The 26524-nt window shown below is 54.6% G+C and overlaps 2 protein-coding genes across 2 annotated transcripts in view; one reads left to right on the top strand and one right to left on the bottom strand.

Annotated features, from left to right (window-relative positions):
• The window catches only part of VSIG10L (V-set and immunoglobulin domain containing 10 like), an 11398-nt gene extending 7566 nt beyond the window's left edge, over positions 1–3832 (top strand). Inside the window, exons 8-10 of the mRNA XM_037732805.1 lie at positions 781–894; positions 1140–1294; positions 2735–3832. Coding sequence (XP_037588733.1) covers positions 781–894; positions 1140–1294; positions 2735–2806 — 341 coding nt within the window. The 3' untranslated portion in view covers positions 2807–3832. The remainder of the gene's footprint in view (positions 1–780; positions 895–1139; positions 1295–2734) is intronic.
• A 1171-nt stretch (positions 3833–5003) lies between these two features.
• On the bottom strand, positions 5004–24115 carry IGLON5 (IgLON family member 5). The gene is made up of 8 exons (XM_017512447.2): positions 23839–24115; positions 14286–14364; positions 12514–12746; positions 10867–10986; positions 9501–9635; positions 9190–9310; positions 8521–8675; positions 5004–6671 (listed from the first exon to the last, which is right to left on the bottom strand). Exons 1-8 carry the CDS (start codon positions 23915–23917, stop codon positions 6583–6585), a joined length of 1011 nt encoding a protein of 336 aa, XP_017367936.1. The 5' UTR covers positions 23918–24115; the 3' UTR covers positions 5004–6582.
• Positions 24116–26524: the final 2409 nt, after the last annotated feature.

Below are 26524 nucleotides of genomic sequence, written 5' to 3' on the forward strand. Positions count from 1 at the left end.
GTTTCACCATGTTGACCAGGATGGTCTCGATCTCTTGACCTCGTGATCCACCCGCCTCGGCCTCCCAAAGTGCTGGGATTACAGGCGTGAGCCACCGCGCCCGGCCCACTATTTCTTTTTTGTTTTTTCTTTGTTTGTTTGTTTTCTTTCTTTGAGACAGGCCTCGCTTTGTGGCCCAGGCTGGAGTGCAGTGGCGTGATCTGGGCTCACTGCAGCCTCAACCTCCCCAAACTCAGGTGATCCTCTTACCTCAGTCTCCTGAGTAGCTAGGGCTACAGGCCTGGCCACCTCACCGACTAATTTTTCTATTTTTGCAGAAACAGGGTCTTGCTATGTTGCCCAGGCTGGTCTCCAACTCCTGGGCTCAAGTGATCCGCCCACCTTGACCTCCCACAGTGTTGGCAATCATAGGTGTGAGCCACCATGCCCGATCCCCATTATCTCTGTCACATCACTTTTTCTTTCTTGGCACAATCTGTGATTATGTTATGTGTTACTCATTTATTTCTGACTTCTCCTAGAATTAAGCCCACAAAGGTAGGTATCTTTCCCCTTTGGCCCACTAATGAATCCTCATTACCTGGCTGAGAGCCAGGCACACCATGGTCACTCGGTAACTGTTAAATGAGAGTGCTGGGGTCCCACATTCCTGGGTTCTGGGAGGGGAGGGGCAGGGGTGGCTGGACTCCTGGGTCCCCGCACAAAGTTACGGGGCTTAGGAAACTTGGGTCCAACCTTGGTTCCTGCTCTCCTTCTCTCCCTTCTCTTTTTCTCTTCCAGGACCCACGTTGAGCCACGGGGCCATCGCTGGCATCGTTCTGGGCTCCCTACTGGGCCTGGTGCTGCTGGCCATACTCCTCCTCCTTTGCATCTGCTGCCTGTGCCGCTTTCGGGGTGAGCTAGGGGACCGGGGAAGGGGCAATCACAGTCAACCGGATGGGACCCTAGAAAGAGGCCCATAGATGACCTGGCTGAGCCAATTAGCGCCGTCATAGATCATCCATCCTGCCTTCCTACCCCCAAATCAGCCAACTAGCATAAGGCTCCGCCTCTCAGATCAGCTTCCCTTGCTATTGGCTGGGTTGGCATGTTGGGGCAGCCAATCACGTGTTCCTGCTTTTCCTCCTCCTCTCAATCAGGAAAGACTCCTGAGAAAAAGAAGCACCCCTCTACCTTGGTCCCCGTGGTCACCCCCTCAGAAAAGAAGACGCACAGTGTGACCCCAGTGGAGATTTCATGGCCTCTGGACTTCAAAGTCCCACTGGAGGACCACAGCCCAATTAGGGCCCACGAAGTGAGTGTGGGTGTCCCCATTTCCTTCTGGAATCAGGGCAGAACTTCTTGTATTATAATCAGGGAGATGAGAGGGTCTCAATTATCTAACTCCAGTTTTACTTGTTAGTTCACAGTCTGTATAACTTTATCATTTTTAAAAATGCATCATAGTTGGACAGAGCTTCGTGCCCAACTTTGATGTATATTAAAATAAGGGAATTCCAGTTTCTCTTCCAAAGGAGGATGAGGTAGGATATCCTTTTTTTTTCTTTTTGAGATGGAGTCTCACTCTGTCACCCAGACTAGAGTATAATGGCACGATCTCGGCTCACTGCAACCTCTGCCTACCGGGTTCAAGTGATTCTCCTGCTTCAGCCTCACGAGTAGCTGGGGTTACAGGCGCACTTCACCATGGCCAGCTCATTTTTTGGTACTTTTTAGTAGAGATGGGGTTTCACCATGTTGGCCAGGGATGGTCTCGATCTCCTGACCTTGTGATCTGCTGGTCTTGGCCTCCAAAAGTGCTGGGATTACAGGCGTGAGCCGCCTCGCCTGGAGTTTTTTTTTTCTTTTTTCTTTTTTTTTTTTTTTTTTTTTGAGAGCGAGTCAGGCTCTGTTGCCCAGGCTGGAGTACAGTGGTGCCATCCCCACTCACTGCAGCCCCTGCCTCCTGGGTTCAAGCAATTTTCCTGCCTCAGCCACCTGAATAGTTGGGATTACAGGCATGTAGCACCACATGCAACTAATTTTTGTACTTTTAGAAGAGATGGGGTTTCACCATGGTAGGTAGCCTGGTCCTGAACTCCTGACCCCAAGTGATCTGCCCACCTCAGCCTCCCAAAGTGCTGGGATTGCAGGCCTGAGCCAGCATTCCTGGCCCCTCCTTTTTTCTTTTCCATAAAAATTGGGCAAGGCCACTTTTTCTCTATGAAGTGGGGTGCAGTTTTCTTGTTTCCCCATAAAAGTGGGGTTGTTGTGACTGGGCGTGGTAGCTCACGCCTGTAATCCCAGCACTTCAGGAGGTTGAGGTGGGAGAATCACTTGAGCCTAGGAGTTCGAGACCAGCCTGGGCAACATAGGGAGACCCCATCTCTATGAAAAATTTTAAAAATAGTCGGGCATGGTGGCACCTGCCTGTCGTCCCAGCTACTAGGGAGACTCAGGTGGGAGGATTGCCCGGGCTTGAGAGGTCAAGGCTGCAGTGAGCTATAACAGTACCACTGCACTCCAGCCTGGATGACAGAGTGAGACCCTGTCTCAAAAAAAAAAAAAAGCTGAGTTGTTGCCTGGCTTAGCTCCACCAAAGATAGCCAAATATTTTTTTTTCCTTCTGCAAATGGAGGGTGCTCAGATAATTTCTAAAAAGTTCAAGCAAGAGCTGGAAAAAGTTAGGTGGGTGAATCATGTCACATCCAGGACACCTACTGAGTTATCCCCCAACCCCACCTGTCTCTTCCAGGCCATAGACCCCAGTGCAGTTGCCTCTGGAGGTGGAGGCCCGAAGACTGTTCGGGCAGCCACGCAGGTGTGATCAGAGCCAGTGGCCTGCCCTGCACAGGGCATTTTGGGTCAGAACTTCCTATGTCACTTCAGCAGCAGGCAGGGCCTGCTGTGACTGATGATTGGACCCTGAAAGTGGGACTTTCTGTCTCCCTCTCATGCTGCAGAAGAGGAGTCTTCCTGTATTTGTGCAAGTAAGGAGATGTGACTGCTTGGCTGGGAAAGTCCTGCTGATCTAAGTGTGGTTTGCACAACCTCCAAGGCCCTGCAGCAGACAGGCAGGGCTTGCTGTGTTGCTCTGAACTAGAGAGGGAGCTTGGCCTTGTTCTCTGAAAAGATCCCCCTACATTCACTTTGCCACCTGTAGGCTACACTCCATCCAGCTTCCAGCATCTTCATCTTAAAAACAGATCAGATCATGTCCCTCTTCTCTTTAACCCTTCTGTGGCCTGTGCATTTCCCTTCAGATACTACCCAAAGTCCTCATCGTGACCTTCAAAGCCCTGTGGTCTGGCTTTTGTCGGCCTCCCTGACCTCCCTTCCCAAGATGTTCTCTGCCCCCTGACTCCAGCATCACAGGCTGTCTCTCAGCCGCAGTTGATTTTGCCCCTAGAATTTGCTCTGCTTAGAACACTTCTTTTTCCCATATGTTATTCATTTCTCAAGTCTAAGGGTAACAATTGCCATCTCAGATGACGATTTCCTTACCCCTCCCTTAGTCTTGGGTTAAGTCACAGAATCCTTGAATTTGCCGTTCCTGATACATAAATATGTAATTACTTGTGTGGCCTCAGACGCTCTCTGTAAACTAAGGGCTTCACGAAAGCAGAGACCACATCATTATCTCAGCACTTAACCCAGAGCCTGGCACATAGCAGGCAATCAATAAATATTTGTTGACTGATCAAATGTTTTGATGCCAGTGAAGAGTTGGGCTTGCTGCTGCTGTCTTCAGCATAAGTTACGCTTTTTCAGCTGAGTTTCTAATTGAGAATTTAGAGACTGCGTTGGTGAGGATTCTTTTGGCCGCAGGAACAAAATGCTGGCAAGGAATATGGAGGTGGGTGGTTTCAGGCTGGCTCAGCAACTCAGTGATGCCTTTAAAGACATGGGCCCTTTGCATCCATCTGCTCTGCCACCCTCAGTGGGTTGGCACATTGTCTCCAAGCATGTTGCCTCATGTAGCAAGATGGTTACTGCAGCTCCAGTCATCATATCTTCATACAGTTGTATCCAAAGATAAACTGAAGGAGGCAGAACTTCCTTCCTATATATCTTACCCACCCCCCCACCTTCCCCTATCACTGCCTTCTTCCCTCTCATGGAGTGGGAGGAGGGCTTTCCTGGAAACCTATAAGCAAACTTCCCTTTATGTCTCTTTGACCCATATTGACCACATAGCTGCAAAGGAGGCTGGGAAACCAAATATCTAGCCAGTATCATAACAGGTGGATCTGCCAGCAAAGAACAAGGAACCAAACAACTCTAATGTGGGCACCCAACATCTGTCTCAGGGAAGGAAAGCATGTGGAAGAACTTCTGTTCAATGATTGGGGTAGAAAAGGCCATTGGGAAATAGAACCCCTGGGTCCTTTTGGAAAGGTGAGGGCTGGAGTTATGGGCCCTCTACATCTCTTCTGTATCTATTTCGTTTTCATTTTCCTTTTTGTTACTAGAGATAGAAAACCCAATGCAAATTGGTTTAAATATACAGAGGACTTTATTGCTTACATAAATGAAGATATGGGCATCAGTTAAGTTTTGATCCAGCTGCTCAAATGATACCATCATGGACTCAGTTTCTCTAAGGTTTCCACTCTGCACTTCTTAGTGTTGCTATTATTCCCAGGCTCCATATGCTGCCCTCTCTACCACTGCTATCCCCACAGACCCAAGATGTCTCCATGTGATGGAGAAAAGCAACCCTACAGATATAGACCTCACATCATAGAGCCACAGTATCCAGCAGAAAAGCATCTCTTCTCAGGAATGCATTCACTTTCTCATTAGCCTTACTGGGTCATGTGCCCATCTCTGAGCCAATCACGGTGGGAAATGGGATGTGCTGAGCGGCTTAGGCCAATCACAGGGCATCTCTGTAATGGGTCAATTCCAAACCTACCGATGAGAAAGTAGGTGGTAGGAAGGATGCTGGAGAGGCACCAATTGACTGCTACCCTTTGTCTTTCATTAACACAAATCCTTAATGATATTGACACCTGCAGGCAGACTTTGGAAAAAGGCGTTTATTGGTGTGGTGGTCTCAACACTCCCCATGAATTGGAACACACGGCCCCCAGGGCCCCCCACCCCCTCCCTGGCCTCCCTCCCCAATCCCACCCCATCCCCTGGACCCTGGGAATGGAAGACAATGTGGGATGGGGCCCGTGCCCCTGTCTGAGGTACAGTCACCGCGCCTTGCCCTCTCCTCTTCTCCACCAGACTCTGGGTGGTGTGGTTTGGGGTGGGTGTTTATATAGAGGGTCTCCTGGGAGTCGGAGCTGTTGACATGGCATCTGTGTCTGGGCTCAGGATGTCTGTGTGATGCGTCTCTGTCCCCCACTTGGTGTGGTGTGGTGTACCAGGGTGGAGCATTCCTACAGTCAGAGCTGAGGCTGCAGCCTCTCAGCGTCGCTTCCTGACAACAGATGCCTACCCAGGAGGAACTACAGCTAGTCACCAGCTACAGGACAGCTGGAGCCAGGGGGCTATTGCTGGTCACAGTCGCTGGTGTGTGTGTGTGTGCGTGCGTGCGTGTGTGCGTGTGTGTGTGTGCGTGCGTGTGTGCGTGTGTGCGGTCAGGTAGCCTTTGGGAGGTACAGTTGGTGGAGAGGCCAGGGAGCGATAGATGAGCAAGCCCACACCTGTGGGCTGGCTGCAAAGGCCCCAAGGGCAGCTGGCTGGTGCCGCAAGTGGGGAAGTCAAGGCCAAGGGGAGTGGTGGCAGGGGTAGGGCAAAGCACTGAAACAGATAGGTGACTCCTGCCACCAGTCTGACAGTTGGATGGAAGCACCGATTGGCCCAGGAGGGGGCCAGAAAATCCAGGGTGGGGAGGGACAGGAAAGTGGGAAGGTCTCAGGCTACTGAGCCAGCAATGGGGCCTCTGGCTACAGGAAGCTGGTGGTTGACAGCAGGGAAGCCCAGAGCCCAGATGGAGGTCCCCCACTTACTCACAAAGGCTGAATGACAGCTTGACAGGTGAATGCGACACCTCTCCCCACTCCCAACCTGCCAGGAGATGCCCTTTGAATGGGGGAGGGTCAGTGTGCGTGCATATATTGGGGAAGCAGGAGCCTGGTGAGCCTCTCTTCACAGCCTCCACTGCAGAGCCCCACACCTACCTCCAGCCAGAGGTGGGAGGCAGTAGGGCTGGGGACAGTGGACATGGGGGCATCGGGGGTGGGAGGACGGCTGAGTCCCCTCCCCCAGTCCACCCACCCACACACACAGAGACACAGACACCTACACACACATGCAGGCTCACACTCACACAGTCACACCCACACGAGCCAGTTGACAGCCTGAGCTAAGAGAGAGGGGTATGGGGTGGCGGGAGTGGGTCACAATCGGAAACGTGAACGGGTGGCGAGAATGGCTGTAGAAAGATGCATAATTTTGCGTTATCCCTCACAGTGATGGGTTCTCTAAAGATCTTTCTTCCTCTGCCTCCTCCTCTTCCTCTCCTCTTCTTCCTCGGTGGCCGAGAGCTCTCCTGCCCCCACGAGACCCATGGCTCCTGCTCCCCCTTTTCTCTCACTCTTGGCCTGAGGCCCCCTGCAGGGGGAGGCGAGCTCCACTGGGTTGCGCCTACATTCTCCACCACAGCCAGCCCAGGGCGGAGAGGAGGGCCAGGGGCCCTGGGGGCCTCGGGGCTGAGTTCTCCAGGGATCCTGGGCCTATGGGAAGAGAGGGGGTCATGGAGGGAGGCCTGAGAGTGGGGGACCCCTTGTGTGTTTCTCCAGGGGGCATGTCTCTTCTGAACCCACCTCTTTAGGGGCCTTTCTGGGTCTCTCACTAGGTGTGCCTGCTTTTCTGACTCTTTATTTTATTTTTTAATTTTATTATTTTTTTGAGATGGAGTCTTGCTCTGTTGCCAGGTTGGAGTGCAGTGGAGTGTGATCTTGGCTCACTGCAAGCTCCGCCTCCCTGGTTCAAGCAATTTCCTTGCCTCAGCCTCCTAAGTAGCTGGGATTACAGGTGCACACCACCAGAGCTGGCTGTGTTTTTGTATTTTAGTAGAGATGTGGTTTCACCATGTAGGCCATAATGGTCTCAATCTCCTGACCTCGTCATCCGCCTGCCTCAGTCTCCCAAAGTGCTGGGATTACAGGTGTGAGCCACTGAGCCTGGCTTTTATTATTATTTTTTAATTACTTTTATTTTTTGAGACAGTCTTGCTCTGTCACCTAGGCTGGAGTGCGGTGGCATTATCTTGGCTCACTGCAACCTCTGCCTCCTGGATTCAAGCAATCCTTCTGCCTCAGCATGCTGAATAGCTAGGACTAAAGATGCCCACTATCACACTTGACTAATTTTTGTGTTTTTTAAGTAAAGACGGGGTTTTGCCATATTGGCCAGGCTGATCTCAAACTCCCAACCTCAAGCGATCAGCCTGCCTTGGCCTCCTTTGGGATTACAGGTGTGAGCCACTGTGCCCAGGATGTTTACAGAAGATGCTCTCGGATCTGTACTTTTTCACTGTCTTAGCCTGGGACTCAGTGTCTGCCTTTCTATCTTGCAGAGTCTGTCTATCTGGCATTTCTGCCAGTCATCTTATACTCAGCATGCCTCAAACTGCTGCCTCCCACACTTTCCTCCCCACACACTGGCTTCCAGCCTCCCTCCTAATCACTTCTTGGTATCAATACTTCAGTGTACGGCCCCATCCACCCAGCTCCTCAGGCCAAAATCTCAGAACCACCTTTGACTTGACTTTCCTTTTCCATCAGCCCTCCACATCCAGTCCAATGACTGGTCCTAGGAGCACCACCTCCAAAACTCTCTCAATACAGAGACTTGGTGCCACCCACTGCCATCCCTTACCTGATGACTATGGCAGCCTCCTCCCTCGTCTCCCTGCCTGCATCTTGCCACCACCCCATTCCTCTGTTTTATTGAGACAAGGTCTTCCTCTGTCCCCCAGGCTAGAGTGCAGTAGTACAATCATAATACCTCACTGCAGCCTGGACCTCCCAGGCTCAAGCAATCCTCCCACCTCAGCCTCCTGAGGAGCTGGGACTATAGGCGTGCAACACCTAGTTAGGTTGATTTTTAATTTTTTTTTTTTTTTTTAGAGATGGGGTCTCACTATGTTGCCAAGGCAGGTTTCAAACTCCTGGGCTCAAGTGATCCTCCCTTCTTGGCCTCCCAAAGTGCTAGGATTACAGGTGTGAGCCACCACGCCTGGCCTCCAAAACTATTTTTTGTTTACATATGTGTTTGCTTATTTATCTACATGTCCACTTGTTTGTTTATTGCTTTTCTACTCCTACTAACCATAAGCTCTGCGAATGCACAAACCTTGTTTCTTTTGTGCAAAGCTGTGTCCCCTACGCCCAACCCTTAGCTGGCGCTCAAGGAATACTGATTGCGTGGATCGGTTTCTTACTGGCAGTGCTTTTCAGTCTCAGAGTCGGTCTCCTAAGCTCAGGGTCAGCCTGCGGGGCGGTCCCGGGGTCTCCACCTTCCTAGTCCCGCCCACCTGCCCGGCCCCGCCCACCTGCCCGGCCCCGCCCCCAGACGCACGCAACAGCCGCATGGAGGCGCTGGACGCTCCCAACCGGTTGGCGGCGCGACACGTGTAGTTGCCGTAATGCCGGGCGCTCACGTTGGCGAAAAGCAGCATCGAGCGGGTGCGCTCCGTCTGCACCTTCAGGCCCTCGGCCGTGCCGCTGCTCAGCCTGTCGGGGATCCGGGTCAGGGGCCGGGCTGCAGCGCCCAGCCAGGCCCGCCCCCCGCCTCTCAGGATCGTTTCCCGGTTTCCCGGAGAGCCGGCATTCTGCCCCCTACCCCAGTGACCTCTCGCCTCGGGTTCTAGCGCCTCATGGACCCCGGGTCACGCCCACCGCTGCCTCTCTCCAGGCACCCTGGCGTCTCCCAGGGTGCACCCCCAGCCGCTGGGGACTCCCGAACTCTGCTGCTCCCCTAAACCTTGCCCGACAGATCCTCAGCATTGACCCCCGACCCCTGACCAGCTCCCTGAAAAGTCCGGGGAGATGGGGCTCCAGCATTCATCATCCTGGGACCCAAGCTTGTCTCCCTGGGGCTGCTCAGATCCCATCACCTAGAAGCACCAGTTCCCGGAACCCAGAGCTCTGCTGCCCTCCCCGCGCCCCTCCACCCCCTGCCCCACAACCCAAGGGACTAAGGACCTCCCCCTGCCTCTCCCACGGCCCCGCTCAGTGCCGTCCTCACAGTCTGTCGTCCTTGTACCACTGGAAATCCGCGGGGGGCACCGCCATGGCTTCGCAGCGCAGGAGGGCGGCCCGGCCCAGAGCTGTGCGGGCGCTGGTCACGTCCGTGATGGTCGGAGGATCTGGCGAGGGGCCAGGGTCAGCGAATTCTCTTAGCCGCGTGGGGACGGAAGGAGTCCCGCCCCCAGCCCCGCCTCCCTCAGGCCGGGAGGTCTTGCCCGGGGCTTCCTCCTCCCTCAGACCCCTCCTCCCCAGGGACTCGGGGTTCCGCCACCCTTTCGTGCCCAGTGCTGGGGGGGAGGGGGAGCTCACAGTTGACTGTGACCAGCACGCGGCGGCTGTCGGGCGCCGAGTTAACCCCGTTGTGAGTCACACACTCATACTCCCCAGCCTGGCCCCGCTGGATGTCAGAGATCTCCAGGATCTCTCCCTCCGAGGTGAAGCCGTCTGTGGGGGGAAGGAGGAGGAGGGGGCAGGGCCGGACACAAACACTTAACACGGGACAACACGGGCACAACACGGACACACATCAGCGGGGCAGGCACGGCAAGGCCTGGAGTGCCCGGGTCATGGGGGTGGGGTGGGGGAGGGGCTGCGGGGCCGGGGGTTCGGGATCTCTCCAGGTCGGGGTGGGAGAAGGAATGAGGGTCTGGGATTCAGTATCTGGAACCCAGGGGGTGGGTCAGAGAATCTGAGGGTTCAGGATATCCCTCCAGGAATCTGACTCAGATCATGGGGATCCATGGGGAGGACCCCAATGGGGACGATGATCCCAGGATCTTAGGTCTCCGAAGGATCTAGTAAATACAGATCCAGTGGAGCAGGGTCCTCCTTCTGGGATCCGGTTCATGAGGTCTAGGGAATCAGGATCTGGTGATTGGGATCAGCAATCCAAATATAACAGAGCAGCAGTCTCAGAAGACCCTCTGGGACTTAGAGCACCCAGAGATCCCGGATCTCAAGACCAGGATCATGGGACTCAAATGACCCAGTGGGGCAGGATCCAGGGATTCAGGGAATGGAATCTAGTGATCGGCACCATGGGTCTTCGAAGACCCCGAGAATGAGGATCCAGGGGTCTGGTATCTGCTGGTGGAGATCCACATAAAAAGGCTGGTGGCTGATGTCTAGGACCTGGACTGTCACGTGCAGGCACCCTGGTGCTGTCTGTGGGTATCCTTGAACACTGGTTCTTGGGGCTTGTTGAGGGGGAGGGAGCTTTGGATTCAGCGGGTCTTGGCTGGAGCCTGGGAAAGTGCATTCCTGGCAAGTTCCCAAGGGATGCTGATGCTTCAAATCTGGGGTCCATACCATGAGGCCCACTGGGCTAGAGTATCCAGCAGAAGAGAGGCAGAGATGTATGCAGGACTGCTAGTGCAGCCTGGCTTAGAGCATCTAGGGGCAGGGGACTTTAGCCTGAGTGGGGAGACATGGGGGACACTGGGGTTTGGCAAATGAGGCAGAAGCAGTGGCCCAGGCCTGGGATGGCAGGTGGCAGGCCAGTGGTGAAGCCTCTTGGGTCTGGGGTCTGTGGATGAGATAACTGGAAGCAGGGTGGTAGGGGAAGCCAAGGGGCCAGGGATAAGCGGGCTTGGGAAACTAGCTAGGGATATGAGGAATGGAGGGGCCCAGACTGCGCAGTAGGGGATGGGATTTTGGCCTGGGATGAGGTCCTCACCTCGGAGCTGTCTCCAGGTGACCGTGGGCTCTGGCCGCCCCACAGCCAGGCAAAGCAGGTTCACATTGCCCCCCTCATTCACCGTCACAGGCGACGAGATGTTCACAATGCGGGCTGGGACTGCGGGCAGGGGGAGAGGCTGAACATGGACGCCTAGGAATCCATGCCCCCAGCCCTTTCTCCTTCAGCCCCAGGAGTCCAGGCCACCAGCCCCTCCTCCCTCAGACCCAGGGGTTCAAGACCTTAGCCCCTCTTCTCTGAGGCCCAGAATTCCAGACTTGGAGCTCCTTCTCCCTCAGACCCAGGAGTCCAGACCCCCAGCCCCTCCTCCCTCAGACCCAGGAGTCTCTGCTATTTTCTCTGAAACCTCTGTCTGGGGCTGGCTGCTTCTTGTCTAATTGCTGGTCTTGTCTCTATTCTCTCTCCACCTTCATCCTAACTTGGTTTCTCCATCTCGGGGTCTGAATTCCTTTCTCTGTCTCTGTTTGTATTTATTATTATTTTAAATTAACTTATTTAACAAGTACCCACATGGAACTTTCTGTGTGACAGATTCTATTCTAAGTGCTTTGCCAAAATCCACTGATTGGACACTCACTACCAGCCTCTGGGGTGGACATTACTGTATTTCATCAATTCGAAGACATGTCTGTGCTTCCCTGCCCTTCCCCCCCATTTGAACATTTCTCCAAGCAGGATGGCCCTTCGAGATAAGATGCCAGGGTATCATTAGTAGTGCTTTTTTTTTTCTTTTCTTTTCTGGCAGGGCATAAAATAAAAATGGCTCTTCTAATTGACGACGTGTGGGACTTGACATAAGACAGCACCATCCCCATTTTGCAAAGGAGGAGTCCAGGGCCTCTCCTCCTGCTCAGGGTCCCTGGGCTGGTGGACAGGGTGCTGAGGTTGGAACCCAGGCAGTCTGGCTCCAGAGTTGGAGCCTGCCAGGATCCCCCTGGGTTCTCCCTGTCTCCAGGTCCTGTCTCTCTAGGTGCTCCCTGTCCTCTACCATTTCAGATGCCTCAGGAGCCAGGTCCTGACCGCTCTCTGCACCTGTCCCTCTGCCTCCTGCCTTGCTCTGGAGCTTTCCAGCCCCATCTCTCCTGCTCTGGATCTGGCACTTCCAGCCTCGTGGGACTTCCCTTCACACCCTTGGCTCATTTTCTCGCCTGGCCCCTGCACACACTGTTGCTTTTCTGGTCTTAGCCCTGTGCCCAGCCAAAGGCATCAGCTCAGATGTCACATCTGGGAAGCCCCCTCCCCGACCCTGGCCACCAGCCTCTCCTTGGAAAATCAGCTCCCAAGGCGCAGGGACAGCCTGCCTTGCTCTGTAGCCCTGGTGCCCAGATCAATGCTTGCACAGAGTAGGCACTCCAGGAGTGGGGCAGAACTAATGAATGTGTTCTTCCCCCAAGCGCCCTGTCATCCCTGTAGCTCTCCTGCCCTAGAAGTGATCAAGCAGGTGTGTCGCTGTCTGTGTGACCAGCCTCCTTCTGCTGTGCTGAAATCCCCAAGGGCAAGGCTGCATCTGTCTTCCTCGCCACGTACCCCCGGGTTGGAGAACACTTGGTGAGTAACTGTCCTCACGCCTCGTCTCCCCCAGGCTCTCCACCCCTCCACCCAGCTGAGCACCGGCCGAGGGCTCACCGTGGACGATGAGGTAGACCTGAGTGGTGTACGGCTGGTGGCGGGTCTGGAAGGAGCAGGTGTAGAGGCCCTCGTCGCCGAGTCCCACCTCGGTGATGAGGATGGAGAACTCCTCGGGGGTGTTGATGAGCAGCCGCACCCGAGGGTCGCTGGTCCAGCGGTCGTTGCCGGCGTACAGGATGTTGGAGCGGTTCAGCCAGGCCACGCGGGTCACATGCTCATCAATGAAGCAGCTGCAGGGGGCAAGAGCGTGGGAAGGTTCTTCTCCACTCACCCAGCCTGAGCCTTCCCCAGCCGAAGGGGTGGGAGGGAGAAGGAGGCCACCACATCTCCAGGTCCCACCACAGCCCTGTGCGATGGATGCTGCTGTGCCCACCACACAGCCAGGGTAAGCTGAGCCTCAGGGAGGAAACTGTGAGCCCAAGTGCAGAACGGAAGGATAGCTTGTGGTTATTGAATGACTGTGTGCGTCAGAGACACAGAAAGGGGAGAACAGATGATCTGGGAGAGATGAATAAAGAGGAAGAAGGAAGGAGACAGAGACCCAGAGAGAGGGGTCAGAGAGCCACAGAGAGAGGGACAGAGACCCAGAGAGAGAGGGGGGACAGAGACCTGGAGACAGAGAGGCATAGAGCCCCAGAGAGAGGACAGAGACCCACAGAGAGAGGGACAGAGACCCAGAGACAAAGGGGGATGGAGACCCTGAGAGAGAGAGAGAGAGAGACCCAGAGAGAAAGCTACAGAGACCCAGAGAGAAGGGGACAGAGATACACACACATACACACACACACATACACACACATACGGAGACAGAGACCCAGAGAGAGGGGGACAGAGACCCAGAGAGAGAAAAACAGACACCCAGAGAAAGGGGGACAGAGACCCAGAGAAAGGGACAGAGCCCCAGAGAGAGGGGAACAGAGGCCCACAGAGAGAGGGACAGAGACACACAGAGAGACAGAGACCCAGAGAGAAAGACAGAGACTCAGAGAGATGGGGGGGGGACACAGACCCAGAGACAGAGGAGGACAGAGACCCAGAGAGATGGGGGGGGACACAGACCCAGAGACAGAGGAGGACAGAGACCCAGAGAGAAGGGGGGGACACAGACCCAGAGACAGAGGGGGACAGAGACCCAGAGAGAGAGAGGGGGACAGAGCCCCAGAGAGAGGGGAACAGAGGCCCACAGAGAGAGGGACAGAGACCCAGAGAGAAAGACAGAGACCCAGAGAGATTGGGGGGGACACAGACCCAGAGACAGAGGGGGACAGAGACCCAGAGAGAGAGAGAGGGGGACAGAGACCCAGAGAGAGAGGGGGCAGAAACACACACACACACACACACACACACACACACACACACACAGAGACTGAGACCCAGAGAGAGAGACAGAGACTCAGAGACAAAGGGGGATGGAGACCCAGAAAGAGAGAGACAGAGACCCAGAGAGGGGGAGACCTGGGAAGTGGTGTCCCGGCTGCCACGTTTGAAGAGTCATCCTGCTCTCTAAGCATGGTGTGTGCGTAAATTCTTGAATCCTCATAATAATGCAGTGGTAAACATCTCTCTGTCCCTTTGACAGATGGGGACACTGAAGCCGAGGGGGAGCCAGCTCAGAGTGTGTTGCTCCTGAGGGGAATGTGGAGCCCAAGTCTTCCCATCCCAGGCTGTCCCTGTAACCAGGATCCTCACCCAGGAAGGTGAAGCTTTGAAGGTAAAGGGGCAGGACCGCATGGCTCCAGATCTGAGTCCCCACCCACCGAGGGAGGTACCTGAGGGTAGCGTTGTCGCCTTCACACACTGTGTAGTTGTCGGCAGGAGAGTTGAACTCCAGGCTCTGGGAGAGCAGCCCTGTGGAAGGTGGGGTGGCTCAGCGGTGGCAGCTCAGGCAGAGCCCGGTCATGGTGGCACCTGCCCATATGCACACGCACATCCTTGCAGGCACAGACACCGCCTACACCACTACCACACACATGCACTGATGTTTCCAGAGATACACACGCAGCAGACACAATGAGAGCAGATACAGGCAAAGAGAGAGTCAGAGACCCAGAGAGAGCGACAGAGACGCAGAGACAGAGGGGGACACAGACTTCAAGAGAGAGGGGGCCAGAGACCCAGAGAAAGAGGGACAGAGACCCAGAGAGAGGGGGACAGAGAACCAGAGAGAGTATCTTCCCATGAGCCCACATGACTCAGATGGATAGGCACCCATGGACACAAACCTACACACCTCCAGAGATGCAGCGACAATCACAGCACACAAACATAGATGCATGTGTACACAGACACATATATACAGAGACACATATGCAAACATATACATGCAGACACGTGTACACAGACACATGTACACATAAGACATTCACATAGACACACAGATACCTCTGTACATAGAACACATAAATTCACAGATACAGAGCACAGCGACACACATACCAATATGAGCAGATTAGCAATTACATAGATCCGGCCGGGTGAGGTGGCTCACACCTGTAATCCCAGCACTTTAGGAGGCCAAGGCGGGTGGATCACCTGAGGTCAGGAGTTCAAGACCAGCCTGGCCAACATGGTGACACCCTGTCTTTACTAAAAATACAAAAAATTAGCCGGGCTTGGTGGCGGGTACCTGTAATCCCAGCTACTCAGGAGGCTGAGGTAGGAGAATCACTCCAACCAGGAAGGTGGAGGTTGCAGTGAGCCAAGACCATGCCATGGCAGTCCAGCCTGGGCAAGAAGAGCGAAACTCATCTCAAAAAAAACCCAATTACATAGATACATATACATATGCAGAGATATGCACACACGGTCCACATGCACAGACACGTACACAGATAAATCAATACACAGATACTTGCGTACACAGAATACATATGCACAGATACATGTATACACACATACATACACACAAATACACGTACATGGGCACACGAATATTCTCAGGTACAGTGTACAGACATACATGTACCTATGCACAGATGAGAGCATAGTATATATGCATACATACAGAAACATACATATATACGTGAATACACACAAATATATACACACAGGCCCACAAGTACACAGATGCACACATACATCAACTCAGAAATGCACTGAAAGACATACACATAAAACCAGATGCATGTAGACACTCAACACATATGTGTACACAGACATGCAGACACAGATATGAACATGTGCACACAGAGATGCACACGTGTACATATTCAGACACACATCCTTATACACACACGAGAGCCTTGTACATACTCAGACACACATCCTTACACACACACAAGAACCTTCACAGACACACACATCTACGCAGGCACAGGCACACTGTGTGCCCAAGCTCGCCAGGGCATGCTTGCAGGTGTGCGCCCGCGCCCGCTTGCACACTTCAGCAGGCAGGCAGGCCCCATCACCCCCACGCAGTCATCTCTCTGTAGACCGTGGCCAGTGGGCTGGACCAGGGCCAGGGAGTGGGGGGTGGGCATGCGGAGGCGGTGGAGCCGGCACCAGGCGGAGAGGGAGGAAGGCTGGCTGGATGACCTTGGACTCCTGGAGCGGGAGGGGCCTATTCGGAGCTGCCCTGCCCCCAGCCAGGGCAAGAAGCTAATTAATCTAATGAATTAATGGCCCGTGCTGCCCCAATGACTCCCGGGGGCCCTCTCCATCAGCAGCCCCACAGGATGGGGCCAGGACGGAGCCAGGTGCAGTGGGTTGGCCAGGTTCTGGGGCTTGGGGCTGGGCCCTGCAGCCCCTCACCGTGGGCTCCCTCATGCCAGAGTCACTGCTGGGATTTGAAGAGGATGGAGGGAGGGGGCCCATCCTCCCAGAGATAAACACAGTGGGCACTGCTACATACAGCCCTGGGAACAACAGGAGACAGCTTGGGGGTGGATGATGGATGTGTGTGTGTGTGTGTGTGCGCGCGTGCGCGCGCACACACACACACACACACACACACACACCCCAGCTTGGACAAGGCAGCGACCCCTCCAGGCCTAGAAACAGTCCCCACACTTACTATGCCCTTACTCAGACAGAGAGGTACACACACAGTCATCCAGACACAAACAGCTCCAGCTACACCCAGACAAACAGACACACACACAGTCACATGCATACAAACACAGGAGACAGTCCCGCCCTCTCAGTCACACGCATGGCTATGGCCCCGCTCAGAGGGACAGGTGCGAACACATAGTGACGCTGACACGCCCAGCTCCGCACAGACACCCAGCAGCAGGTCAGCTGGAAAGGAGGCTCTGCCCCAGGAGTGCTCATATTGTCACATTCAGCCCAATGTCACATTCAGACAGACAAAAGGGTTGGTCCCAGGCCAAGCAGCAGCTGCACCCTGAGTCACCTCACCATATACAATATTTCCCAGATGGCTCTACCGACATCAACAGCCCCATGCATGGCTGCAAAGTCCACACACAATTACATTCCTACACCACACACAAATACACACACACGCTTACTAACGTAACTGGTTACAGAGACACTACTGGCCCGGGCACCACAATTTTCCCAACTTTCCACCTTGCAAGGCCCTGGGTCAGACGCATATAAAGCTGCAACCTGTGTAACAAGACAGTGACACTGTCACATCCCCTCAAGCACAAAGGGGCCACTCTGGGCCGAGAATCAGGTCATGTTGTCACCTGTGATCAGATCACACACGGCTGGACGCACACACACACATGCAGATGCAGGGAATTGGAAAGTCAGCAACAAAAACCTGGACTGACAGGCAGTCACGGGTAGTGCTGCCAAAGAGTCACACGTACGCACCAAGATCCTTCCCAGGCTGGTGAAGACACACACACACACACATACCCTGCCTATCCCCCAGACACACACAGGATTTGCCATGCTCCTGCTGAGACACCGCCTGGGCCAGGGTTCCTAAACCTCAGCGCTGCTGACATTTGGGGCCAGACTTTGCAACCTAGGATGTCGACAGTGTCTTGTCTCTGGTCTGAATTCACTTGATGCTAATTGCTCCCCCTAGCTCACCAAAAATCCCTCCAGACATTGCCAGATGCCCCATAGGGGGCAAAATCACACCCTACTTTCCGTCCTACAGGAACCAAGAAAGGGAAAAGAGGGAGCTGTCCAAGGTGCCTGCCCTAAAGTTTTGGGGCTCCAGGGCTACTGAACTCAGGCGCTGATTGAAGCAGGCACTGTCCCCATGAATTGAGCCTACATACCATTCCAGGCTTCTTGGGGCTTTATTTTTTATTTGTATTTTTATTTTGAGGCAGAGTCTTGCTCTGTTGCCCGGGCTGGCATGCATTGACATGATCATGGCTCACTGCAGCCTCAACCTTCTGGGCACAAGCAGTCCTCCCATCTCAACCTCCCAAGTAGCTGGGACTACAGGTGCACACCACCACACCTGGCTAGTTTTTTTTTTTTAAGAGATGAGGTCTTGCTATGTTGCCCAGGCTGGTCTAGAACTCCTGGGTTCAAGCCATTCTCCCACCTCAGCCTCCCGAAATGTTGGGATTATAGGCATGAGTCACAGGGCCTGGCCAGGGCTTTATTATCTGGTGACTCGGGTGGGGAGTGGACTCTGCAGGGAAGGCAGGACTCCGGGCGCCTCAGGACTTTACTATCTGGTCTCTGGGGATTGTCCTTTGCACTCTGGTGACCGCCTGTGTCTGGCATCCCTATCAGACTAGAAGTTTCTTGGGGGTAAAGCCTGGTGTGTCCCCAGTATCTCCCAGCACAGGCCCTGGCCCACCAGAGGCCTTGGGAACTATTTGTTAAATAAATGAATATAAATGGATGCCTGCAACACTCTTCAACTCTTGAACTCCTACTCATTCTTCAAGACCCCAGTGCAAATGTCCCTTGCCCCAGGAGGTCCTTTCTGACTGTTCAAGGCAGAGTCCCCACTCCTGGGCACTGTTTGACTTAGCTGAGACAGTGATGAGGAGTTCTGTAAGAGCCTGAATCCTAGCTGTGTCCCCCATAGGGTCGAGCCAACCTCAGAACTGGGAAGTGTTTGTGGAAGGGGTATGGATGGTCCTCAGAGACCAGATAATAAATCCCTGAGGAGCTCGGGCTGGAAGATCAAATGTCTGTCCCACCACTTCCTAGCCGAATGACCCCCACTCCCAGCCAGTGTGAGCTTCAGTTTCTCCACTGTACAAGGTGAAAAATAGGAGTTCTTCCCTGCAAGGGTTTTTGTGAGGGATTCCGTGAGAATATGCAAGCCAAGTGTTTAGCTCAGCTGTTGGCATGCGGAAAGAACCCAATAAATGCTAGCGGTTCCTAACAGCACCTTCTTTTTTAGGAACCATTTATTGCTATCCCTGGCTTGGCTTAGGTCTCCCTAAATGCTCTGCTCAGGGGAGCTGGGTAGCTGGGGGAGGGCAGGGCTATGTCTGGGCTGTCAATTGCTCTGAGTCAGTGACTCCCAGACAGACACCCTTGTAAGTATCTACTCATAAAGACAACCCTGCTTAACCAGGGGGCCCAGGGGACACAGTGTGGCAGCCAGGCAGCTGGGTTCAAGTCCCAGCTCTGCCACTGAGCACACAACTTACTTGGCCTCTCTGGGACTCAGTTTCCCCACCTGTAACGGAAATGATAATCGCATCTTCCTCATTGGCTTGTGGGGAGGATTAGAAGACTTAATCCAAGTAAAGGTTCTAGTACAGTGCCTGACAGTTCAGTGCTGCAAACAGCCATCTGTGAGTTGGCTGTTGGGATGATTATGTAGCAGGTACCAGTCTGTGGCAAGGGAGGTATCTGGAGATCACCAGAGGGCTCACTTTGTCCCTGCCCTTGTGGGATTTACAGTCCAGACTCACAGGCCTCATACCTGTTTGATAAACCTTGGAATGAAGGTGGTAGGCAGGTGACTTTTCCTAAAAGAGAAAGAGATCCCGAACAAGTTGAGTGACTTTGAGTTGGGGGTAAGAATCTCCTGCTGCCCTGTCAAGGAACTTAGGCAAAGCTGGTTGGCAGGGGTCAGGAGGGTGACACTCCGATTCCAAAGTCCCAGCAGACACAGGTGGAAAACCTGGGATGCAGGGAGTGGAGGGACAGGTGGGTGTATGAGACTGGGGCAGGGAGGAGGGGGTGCGGCTCTGGCTGGGAAAGGCTGTGAGAAGGGGCTGGAACTGGCATGTCTAGCACCCAGGAGCCCACAGGAGGCTCCTTCTCTCTCCTTTGCTGACCACAGAAGTCTGAGGGCGTCGGCGCCAGTGACACCCGGGGAGTCCAGACCCTGCGCCAAGAATCGTGGAACTAGACGCACCTTTCCTTTTTTTTTGAGATGAGGTACCACTCTGTCACCCAGGCTGGAGTGCAGTGGCACCATCTCTGCTCACTCCCCCTCCCTCTCCCAGGCTCAAGCGATTCTCCTGCCTCAGCCTCCTGAGCAGCTGGGACTATAGGCACGTGCCACCACACCTGGCTAACTTTTATATTTTTTCTTTTTTTTGTAGAGATGAGTTTCCCCATGTTGCCCAGGCTAGTCTTGAACTCCTGAGCTCAAGCGATTCGCCCTCCTCGGCCTCCTGAAGTGCTGGGGTTACAGGTATGAGCCACCATGCCCAGCCTGGACCCTCCTTTCTGCTGGTCCCACCTCAAGGTATTTGCCTCTGCAGTTGACTTTGAAAGGTTGACTTCTCCTCATCCCTCAGGTCTTAACTCCATTCTCCTCTGCGCAGAGACGGTTTCCTCAACCACCTGAGCTCAAAAGCCAAGTCACTTCCATTTTTGTAACATTACTCATCACTCTCTGGAATTACCTTTTATTTGTTTGTTTTGGGTTTTGGTTTTGATCTCTCTCCATCCCGCTATGATCTAAGCTCCGTGAGGGCAGTGACTTTGCCTGGTTCTCTTGCTGCCATGTGTATATATCCAGTGCTTAGAATAGTGACCCTGGTCCCCATGAGTATTTGCTGTAGGAACCAACCAAGCACAGTCCACAAGTCATATGAACCCAGAGCTCGGAGGTCCTGGGGGGAGCTAGCTGGTCAGGGGCAGTGCAGGGACTCAAGTCAGGGGCTCCTGCCCCCTCCTGGCCACCATCATCACTCTGCCAGCTGCCCCAGAAGCAAAGGAACCACCCACTCATTTGCTGCTGCAGAAACTGCCACTTGATTTTGTTGAATTGTTTTAAAATACCACAGTGTAGTTACTTTTGTAACAAAGAAAAATGTGTAGGTGTGAGGGGGTGCGTGTGTGTTGGCATAAAATATTTAGAAAAAAATTAAAGATAGATGAATATTTATGGATGCAAGAGAGATATAGTTAAGTGGGAAAAGGCCGATGGCAGAGAAACGGGCTTGTTTTTCTTCTATTTTAAGAAAAAAAAAAAAATCAACAAACCAACCAATCCATCACTTATGTTGACCTTTGTGTGTTGTGTCTGAGTCTGCAGAAGTGAGAGAAAGCTATGGAAGGATGCACTCCAGCCACAGACCAGTTCTGTCAAGACAGTGGTTGTGAGAGAGGGTGGGTGGCAGGGCAGGAGCACAGTGGGGTTCGCCCTTATCAGAGGTGGACTCTTTTGCAATGCATTCCTCTTGCAACTTGGACAAGATCATGAATAAAAGAAGAGAGGAGATGCTAGTTTCTTCTCTTAGATCTTGCCATGAGCTTTTTTTCCCCAGACAGCTCAAACTGCCCTTGGGTGGGTGGGGGTGTCTTTCTGGCGTCTCACTCTGTCTCAGTTCAACCCCGCCTGATCCCCTCTCACCCCCAGTTCTCAAATGGGGAACCTAAGACTAGAGGTGGGGAAAGACTTGACCAAGGTCACAGGCCAGCTCCTGGCTCTGCCACAGTTTCCTGCCCCAGTCTAGCCCCATAATGATTTGTGGTGACTTTAAGAGTGAATGTAGGGGCCGGGCGTGGTGGCTCCTGCCTGTAATCCCAGCACTTTGGGAGGCCGAAGTGGGCAGATCACCTGAGGTCAGGGGTTCGAGACCAGCCTGGCCAACATGGTGAAACCCTGTATCTACTAAAAATGCAAAAATTTGCCCAGCGTGGTGGCAGGCACCTGTAAACCCAGCTACTTGGGAGGCTGAGGCAGGAGAATCACCTGAACCCAGGAGGCGGAGGTTACAGTGAGCCGAGATTATGCTACTACACTCCAGCCTGGGCAACAAGAGTGAAACTTCATCTAAAAAAAAAAGTGAATGTGGTGAATATGAAAAGTGGGAAGTTAAAAGGAAACAGAGAAGGGGAGGGAGATAGAAGAAACAGGAAGGTGGGGGAAAGTCCAAAGGGTACAAGGAGTGGGAAAAGAAAGGAGGAGGAAGGAGAAGGCAAGAGGCCAGGCAAGGAGAGAAAGGAAGAAGAGGTGGCCGGTGCAGTGGCTCATGCCTGTAATCCCAGCACTTTGGGAGCCCAGGTGGGAGGATCGCTTGAAGCCAGGGGTTTGAGACTAGTCTGGGCAATATACGTGACACCCCCTTCTCTATAAAAAAAATTTAAAAATTAGCCAGGTGTGGTGGCATGCACCTGTGGTCCCAGCTACTCCAGAGGCTGAGGTGGCAGGATCCCTTGAGGTCAGGAGGTTGAGGCTGCAGTGAGCTGTGTGTATGATTTCACCACTGCACTCCAGCCTAGGTGAGAAGGCGAGACCCTGTCTCAAAAAGAAAGGAAGAAAGAAAGACAGAAAGAAAGAGGGGGGGAGGGAGGGAGAAAGAAAAAGAGAGAGGGAGAGAGAAAGAGAGAGAGAGAAAGACAGAAAGAGAAAGAGACAGAAAAAAAGGAAGGAAGGAGAACAGGAAGTAAATGAGAAAGAAATGAAATGAGAGAAGTGAATGAGGATTAAGGAACAAGGGAGGGATCAAGCAAGACTCAAGCGGGGTGCCAGTGGGCAACAGTCTGAAAGGCAGAGACAGATGTGGAACTGTGCTGTCAGCAGCAGGGATGGAGAGACAATTACGCAGAGACAGAGGCAGGTGGAAAGTTCCCAGTGGATAACAGATGTGAAAGGATGGGTGCTTCCAGAAATGGCAGAGACACAGAGACCTAAAGAGATGCATGACAGAGACAGAGGCAGAGACACAGACAGGTGGTCAGAAAGTCAGAAGGCAATTCAGACTGGTCAGGTAGGGGGAAGGCCAGCGAGGGACTGAGGCTCTGGCCCACCGGGTCCCTGCGTCCTGCGTGGATGGGGCTGTGTTGTGTTTGCATAACTGGTGTCTGCAGGTGCTGCTTTGTGTGGGACGCTGTGACGGGGTTTCTGTGCGAGAGACTTGGTCTGTGTGGGCGGTGTCCCTGAGACTCTCGTCGGGGCTCTTGGTTGTCCCCAGGACTCTGTTCAAGGGAGGGCCTGGGGGAATCCTCCAGAAAGTCTGAATTAACCCAGCTCCCTGCCCGCTGAGCACCCACCCTCCGGTCTCTTGCCTCCTCGCACTCTCCTCCCTTTTCTTAGGGGGGATCTAAGAATCTCCTTGACCACCCCCTGTCTGCCAGGCCCTACTGGGTAGACTCAAGGTCCAGCTACCTGACCTCAGTGCAGAAACCTGCCCCAGGCCCTCTCCCCAACTGAGAGGACCAGGGTTAACCCTCTGACCCTGCCTTAACCCTTCCCTTCCCTCTCCATCATCTGCCCATGCCCATCACTCTTCCTCTGTCCAGCCCCAGGAATCCAGACATTCAATCAGAGCTTCGGAATTCAAGACCCTAGCCCAGCACCCTAACTTCCTGTGTCTCCAGCTCCCTTCTCCCCCACATAACTGCAGCCCCCCCAAGTATCAACACTTTCTCTCAACCTAGATGACCCTGCTGGGGGATTTCAGCCCCTTCCCCTCTTTTTCTGACCCTGAGACGTAGGTCTGTGGACACTCTTGTACCCTCCTCTTATTGACCCTGGGAAGACATCCATGCCCCGACTTCTGTCCTGAGATGTCCACCCCAGCTCCCCGCAAGGACCTCTTCAGGGGCCCTCTCCACGTACAGATGGAAGAGCCCTGACAGGGCATCATCCCCTGCCCCCCACCCCAACTCAGAGATCCAGCCCGGGGACCCCGACTTCACTGTCTGCCCCCTCCTCATCAGGAGCCGCAGACTCCCGCCCCCAGGCTGGGCTAGGTGTCTGCGACCCTCTTGCCCACCCCTGGGCCCGGCTTCGGCCCCGGGACGCCGACCCCTGCCCCAGGGCGCGGACCCCCACGTCCGAGGTCCCCCTGCCCAGCCAGGGGATGCAGACCCCGCTCCCGGGCCCAGACCTCGGCGTCCGGGGGCCTCCCCTCCCCGGCCCAGGGATGCAGCCCTCGACCCTCACCCCTGATCCCCCATCCCCCGCCCAAGACCCTGGCGTCCCGGTCGAGCCCCCCACCCCCGGCGCTGCGGTACCTCGGCTGATGACGGCCAAGCCGGCCAGGGCGGCGGCGGCGAGAAGCCGGAGCCGGGCCCCGGGCGCAGGGGGGGGCATCGCGGCAGAGGCGGCGTGGAGGGGGAGGGGAAAGGGGGGGCCGGTCCGGGGCGCCCGAGGCCTGGGGGGAGAGGGGGAAGGGGGAGGGGGACCCCGCCTGCGGCTGCACCGGCCCGGGGGGCGGCGGGGGCGGGGGGAGGGGGCTGGGGGGGCGCGACGAGGCGGCCGGAGCTGCTGCAGACCCGGGGAGGGGGCGGCGCTGACGGGCAGGGAGATCGGCCAATCAGGAGAGGCGAGGGGCCGGGGAGGCGGGGTCGAGGGGGGGTTGCTTGTTGGAGGGAGAGGCCTTTGTTACTGCGGCCCGGCCCCTACCCGCTCCCGCCCCAGGCGTCCCTACGTCTTTCCACCTAGTCCGCGGAACCCGGAGTCTGAGATACTTCCTAAAACCCAGCTCCCTCCTCCAGGTCCCAATCCTCCCTCAGACCTAGGAGACTGGCTTCATCCCCTCCACCCTCAGACCCAGGAGTCCAGGTCCCAGCCCCTCCTCTCTCAGACCCTGGAGTCCAGGTCCCCAGCCCCCTCCTCCTTCAGACCCAGGAGTCCGGGACCCCAGCCTCCTCCTCCCTCAGACTGGGTAGTCCAGGCCCCCAGCCCCTCCTCCCTCTGACCCAGCAGTCCAGGCCCCCAGCCTCTCCTCCCTCTGACCCAGGAGTCCAGGCCCCCGGCCCCTCCTCCCCCTGACCCAGGAGTCCAGGCCCCTGGCCCCCTCCTCCCTCTGACCCAGGAGTCCAGGCCCCCGGCCCCTCCACCCTCAGACCCAGGAGTCCAGGTCCCCGGCCCCTCCTCCCTCTGACCCAGGAGTCCAGGCCCCTGGCCCCCTCCACCCTCAGACCCAGGAGTCCAGGCCCCTGGCCCCCTCCTCCTTCAGACCCAGGAGTCTGGGACCCCAGCCTCCTCCTCCCTCAGACTGGGGAGTATAGGCCCCCAGCCCCTCCTCCCTCTGACCCAGGAGTCCAGGCCCCCAGGCCCCTCTTCCTGTGGGACACAGTTTAGCTCTTCCATCTATTTTCATAGATAACGAACACTGATTTTTGGAGTGAAATTTGCTTTTTGTCTCCACCCCAATCCTTATCCCCAGTATAATAGGGCAATGAGAAGAGACTGGGGGGCTTATCTTGGGGGAGCAGGTGGGGAGGAAACCATAATCCAGGGTTTAGGTGCAAAACATCTTGGCTCCCTGTTCTTTCACTGACTTGGCTGTGTGACCTTGGACAAGCCACTTCTCGTCCCAGAACCTCAGCATCTTCCCCTGCAAGATGGAAAAATCCTTATTGCCCAAGGTTACTGAGAAGAGTGAGAGATCCTGGAGGAGCTCCTGGCTCCACCCCGCACCTCCACCACCTGTAGTGAGTTTCTTCCTCCCCTTTCCACTTGGCACCTCTTTATTAGCTGTATTCCACCCTTCTGTTCACTGTCCCCTTGGCATAGGCAGGAGCACAATTATCTCTGAGCCTACGTTATTTTTGCAGCAGTTCAAGGCAGGAGCTTTTGAAGTTACCCAGTAGGGGCTGTTCTGCCGTAAAAACATGCCTATCCTCAATTCCTTCCCCCTTCCCCTCACATCCAGTCTGTCTGCAAGAGCCTCCGGCTCTGCCTTCAAAACAAATCTCTGCTTTGTCCTTTTCTTTTCTTTGACAGGCTTTTGCTCTTGTTCCCCAGGTTGGAGGGCAATGGCACGGTCTCTGCTTACTGCAATCCTCGCTTCTCAAGTTCAAGCGATTCTCCTGCCTCACCTCCTGAGTAACTGGGATTACAGGCGTGTGCCACTATGCCCAGCTAATTTTGTATTTTTCGTAGAGACGGGGATTTTCCACGTTGGTCAGGCTGGTCTTGAACTCTGGACCTCAGGTGATCCGCCCACCTCAGCCTCTCAAAGTGCTGGGATTACAAGCGTGAGCCACCATGCCCGGCTGCTTTGTCCCTTTCTTGTTCTCCCATCCTGGTCCGAGCTTTCCCCATCTCTCCCTGTAGGGCTCTGGCCGTAGCAGCCTATGCTCTGCTCTCTTGGCCTCTATCTTTGCCCCCACCTTCAGAACAACAACCGCTAAACACCTGGACCAGCTGGGGCCACTCCCTGCCTCAATCACTCAGCCCATTGTGGCCTTCTTTCCGTCCCTTACACAAACCAAACAATTCCAGCCCCAGGGTTCTTTGCACTTGTTCTTTATGCTGGAATGCTCTTCCCACCACACTGGCAATGGCTCTTTCTTAAGTCTCACCTTCTCCCCTTTAAGAAGCCATCATTGGGCTGGGCACAGTGCCTCATGCCTGTAATCCCAGCACTTTGGGAGGCTGAGGCGTGCAGATCACTTGAGGTCAGGAGTTCAAGACTAGCCTGGCCAACATGGTGAAACCGTGTATCTACTAAAAACACAAAAAACTAGCCAGGCATGGTGGCAGGCACCTGTAATCCCAAGCTACCTGGGGGGCTGAGGCAGGAGAATTGCTTGAACCTAGGAGGCAGAGGTTACAATGAGCCAAGATTGTGCCATTGCACTCCAGCCTGGGTGACAGAGCGAGACACCGTCTCAAAAAACACAAAACAAACAAAAAATAATGAAGGCTTTACTGATCATATGATCCAAAGTAGCTCCTACTCCCAACACA

This window comes from Cebus imitator, unplaced genomic scaffold (assembly GCF_001604975.1).
Source record: "Cebus imitator isolate Cc_AM_T3 unplaced genomic scaffold, Cebus_imitator-1.0 Scaffold473, whole genome shotgun sequence".
Classification (NCBI taxonomy): domain Eukaryota; kingdom Metazoa; phylum Chordata; class Mammalia; order Primates; family Cebidae; genus Cebus; species Cebus imitator.

Coding starts and splice junctions, on each gene's coding strand:
- IGLON5 (XM_017512447.2), bottom strand. CDS start 23,917: ATGCCCCCCCCTGCGCCCGGGGCCCGGCTCCGGCTTCTCGCCGCCGCC. Junction 12,747..14,285: donor GGCGACAACGCTACCCTCAG/GTACCTCCCTCG, acceptor TGCCCCCTGCAG/CTGCTTCATTGATGAGCATG. Junction 9,311..9,500: donor CGTGCTGGTCACAGTCAACT/GTGAGCTCCCCC, acceptor GCCCCTCGCCAG/ATCCTCCGACCATCACGGAC.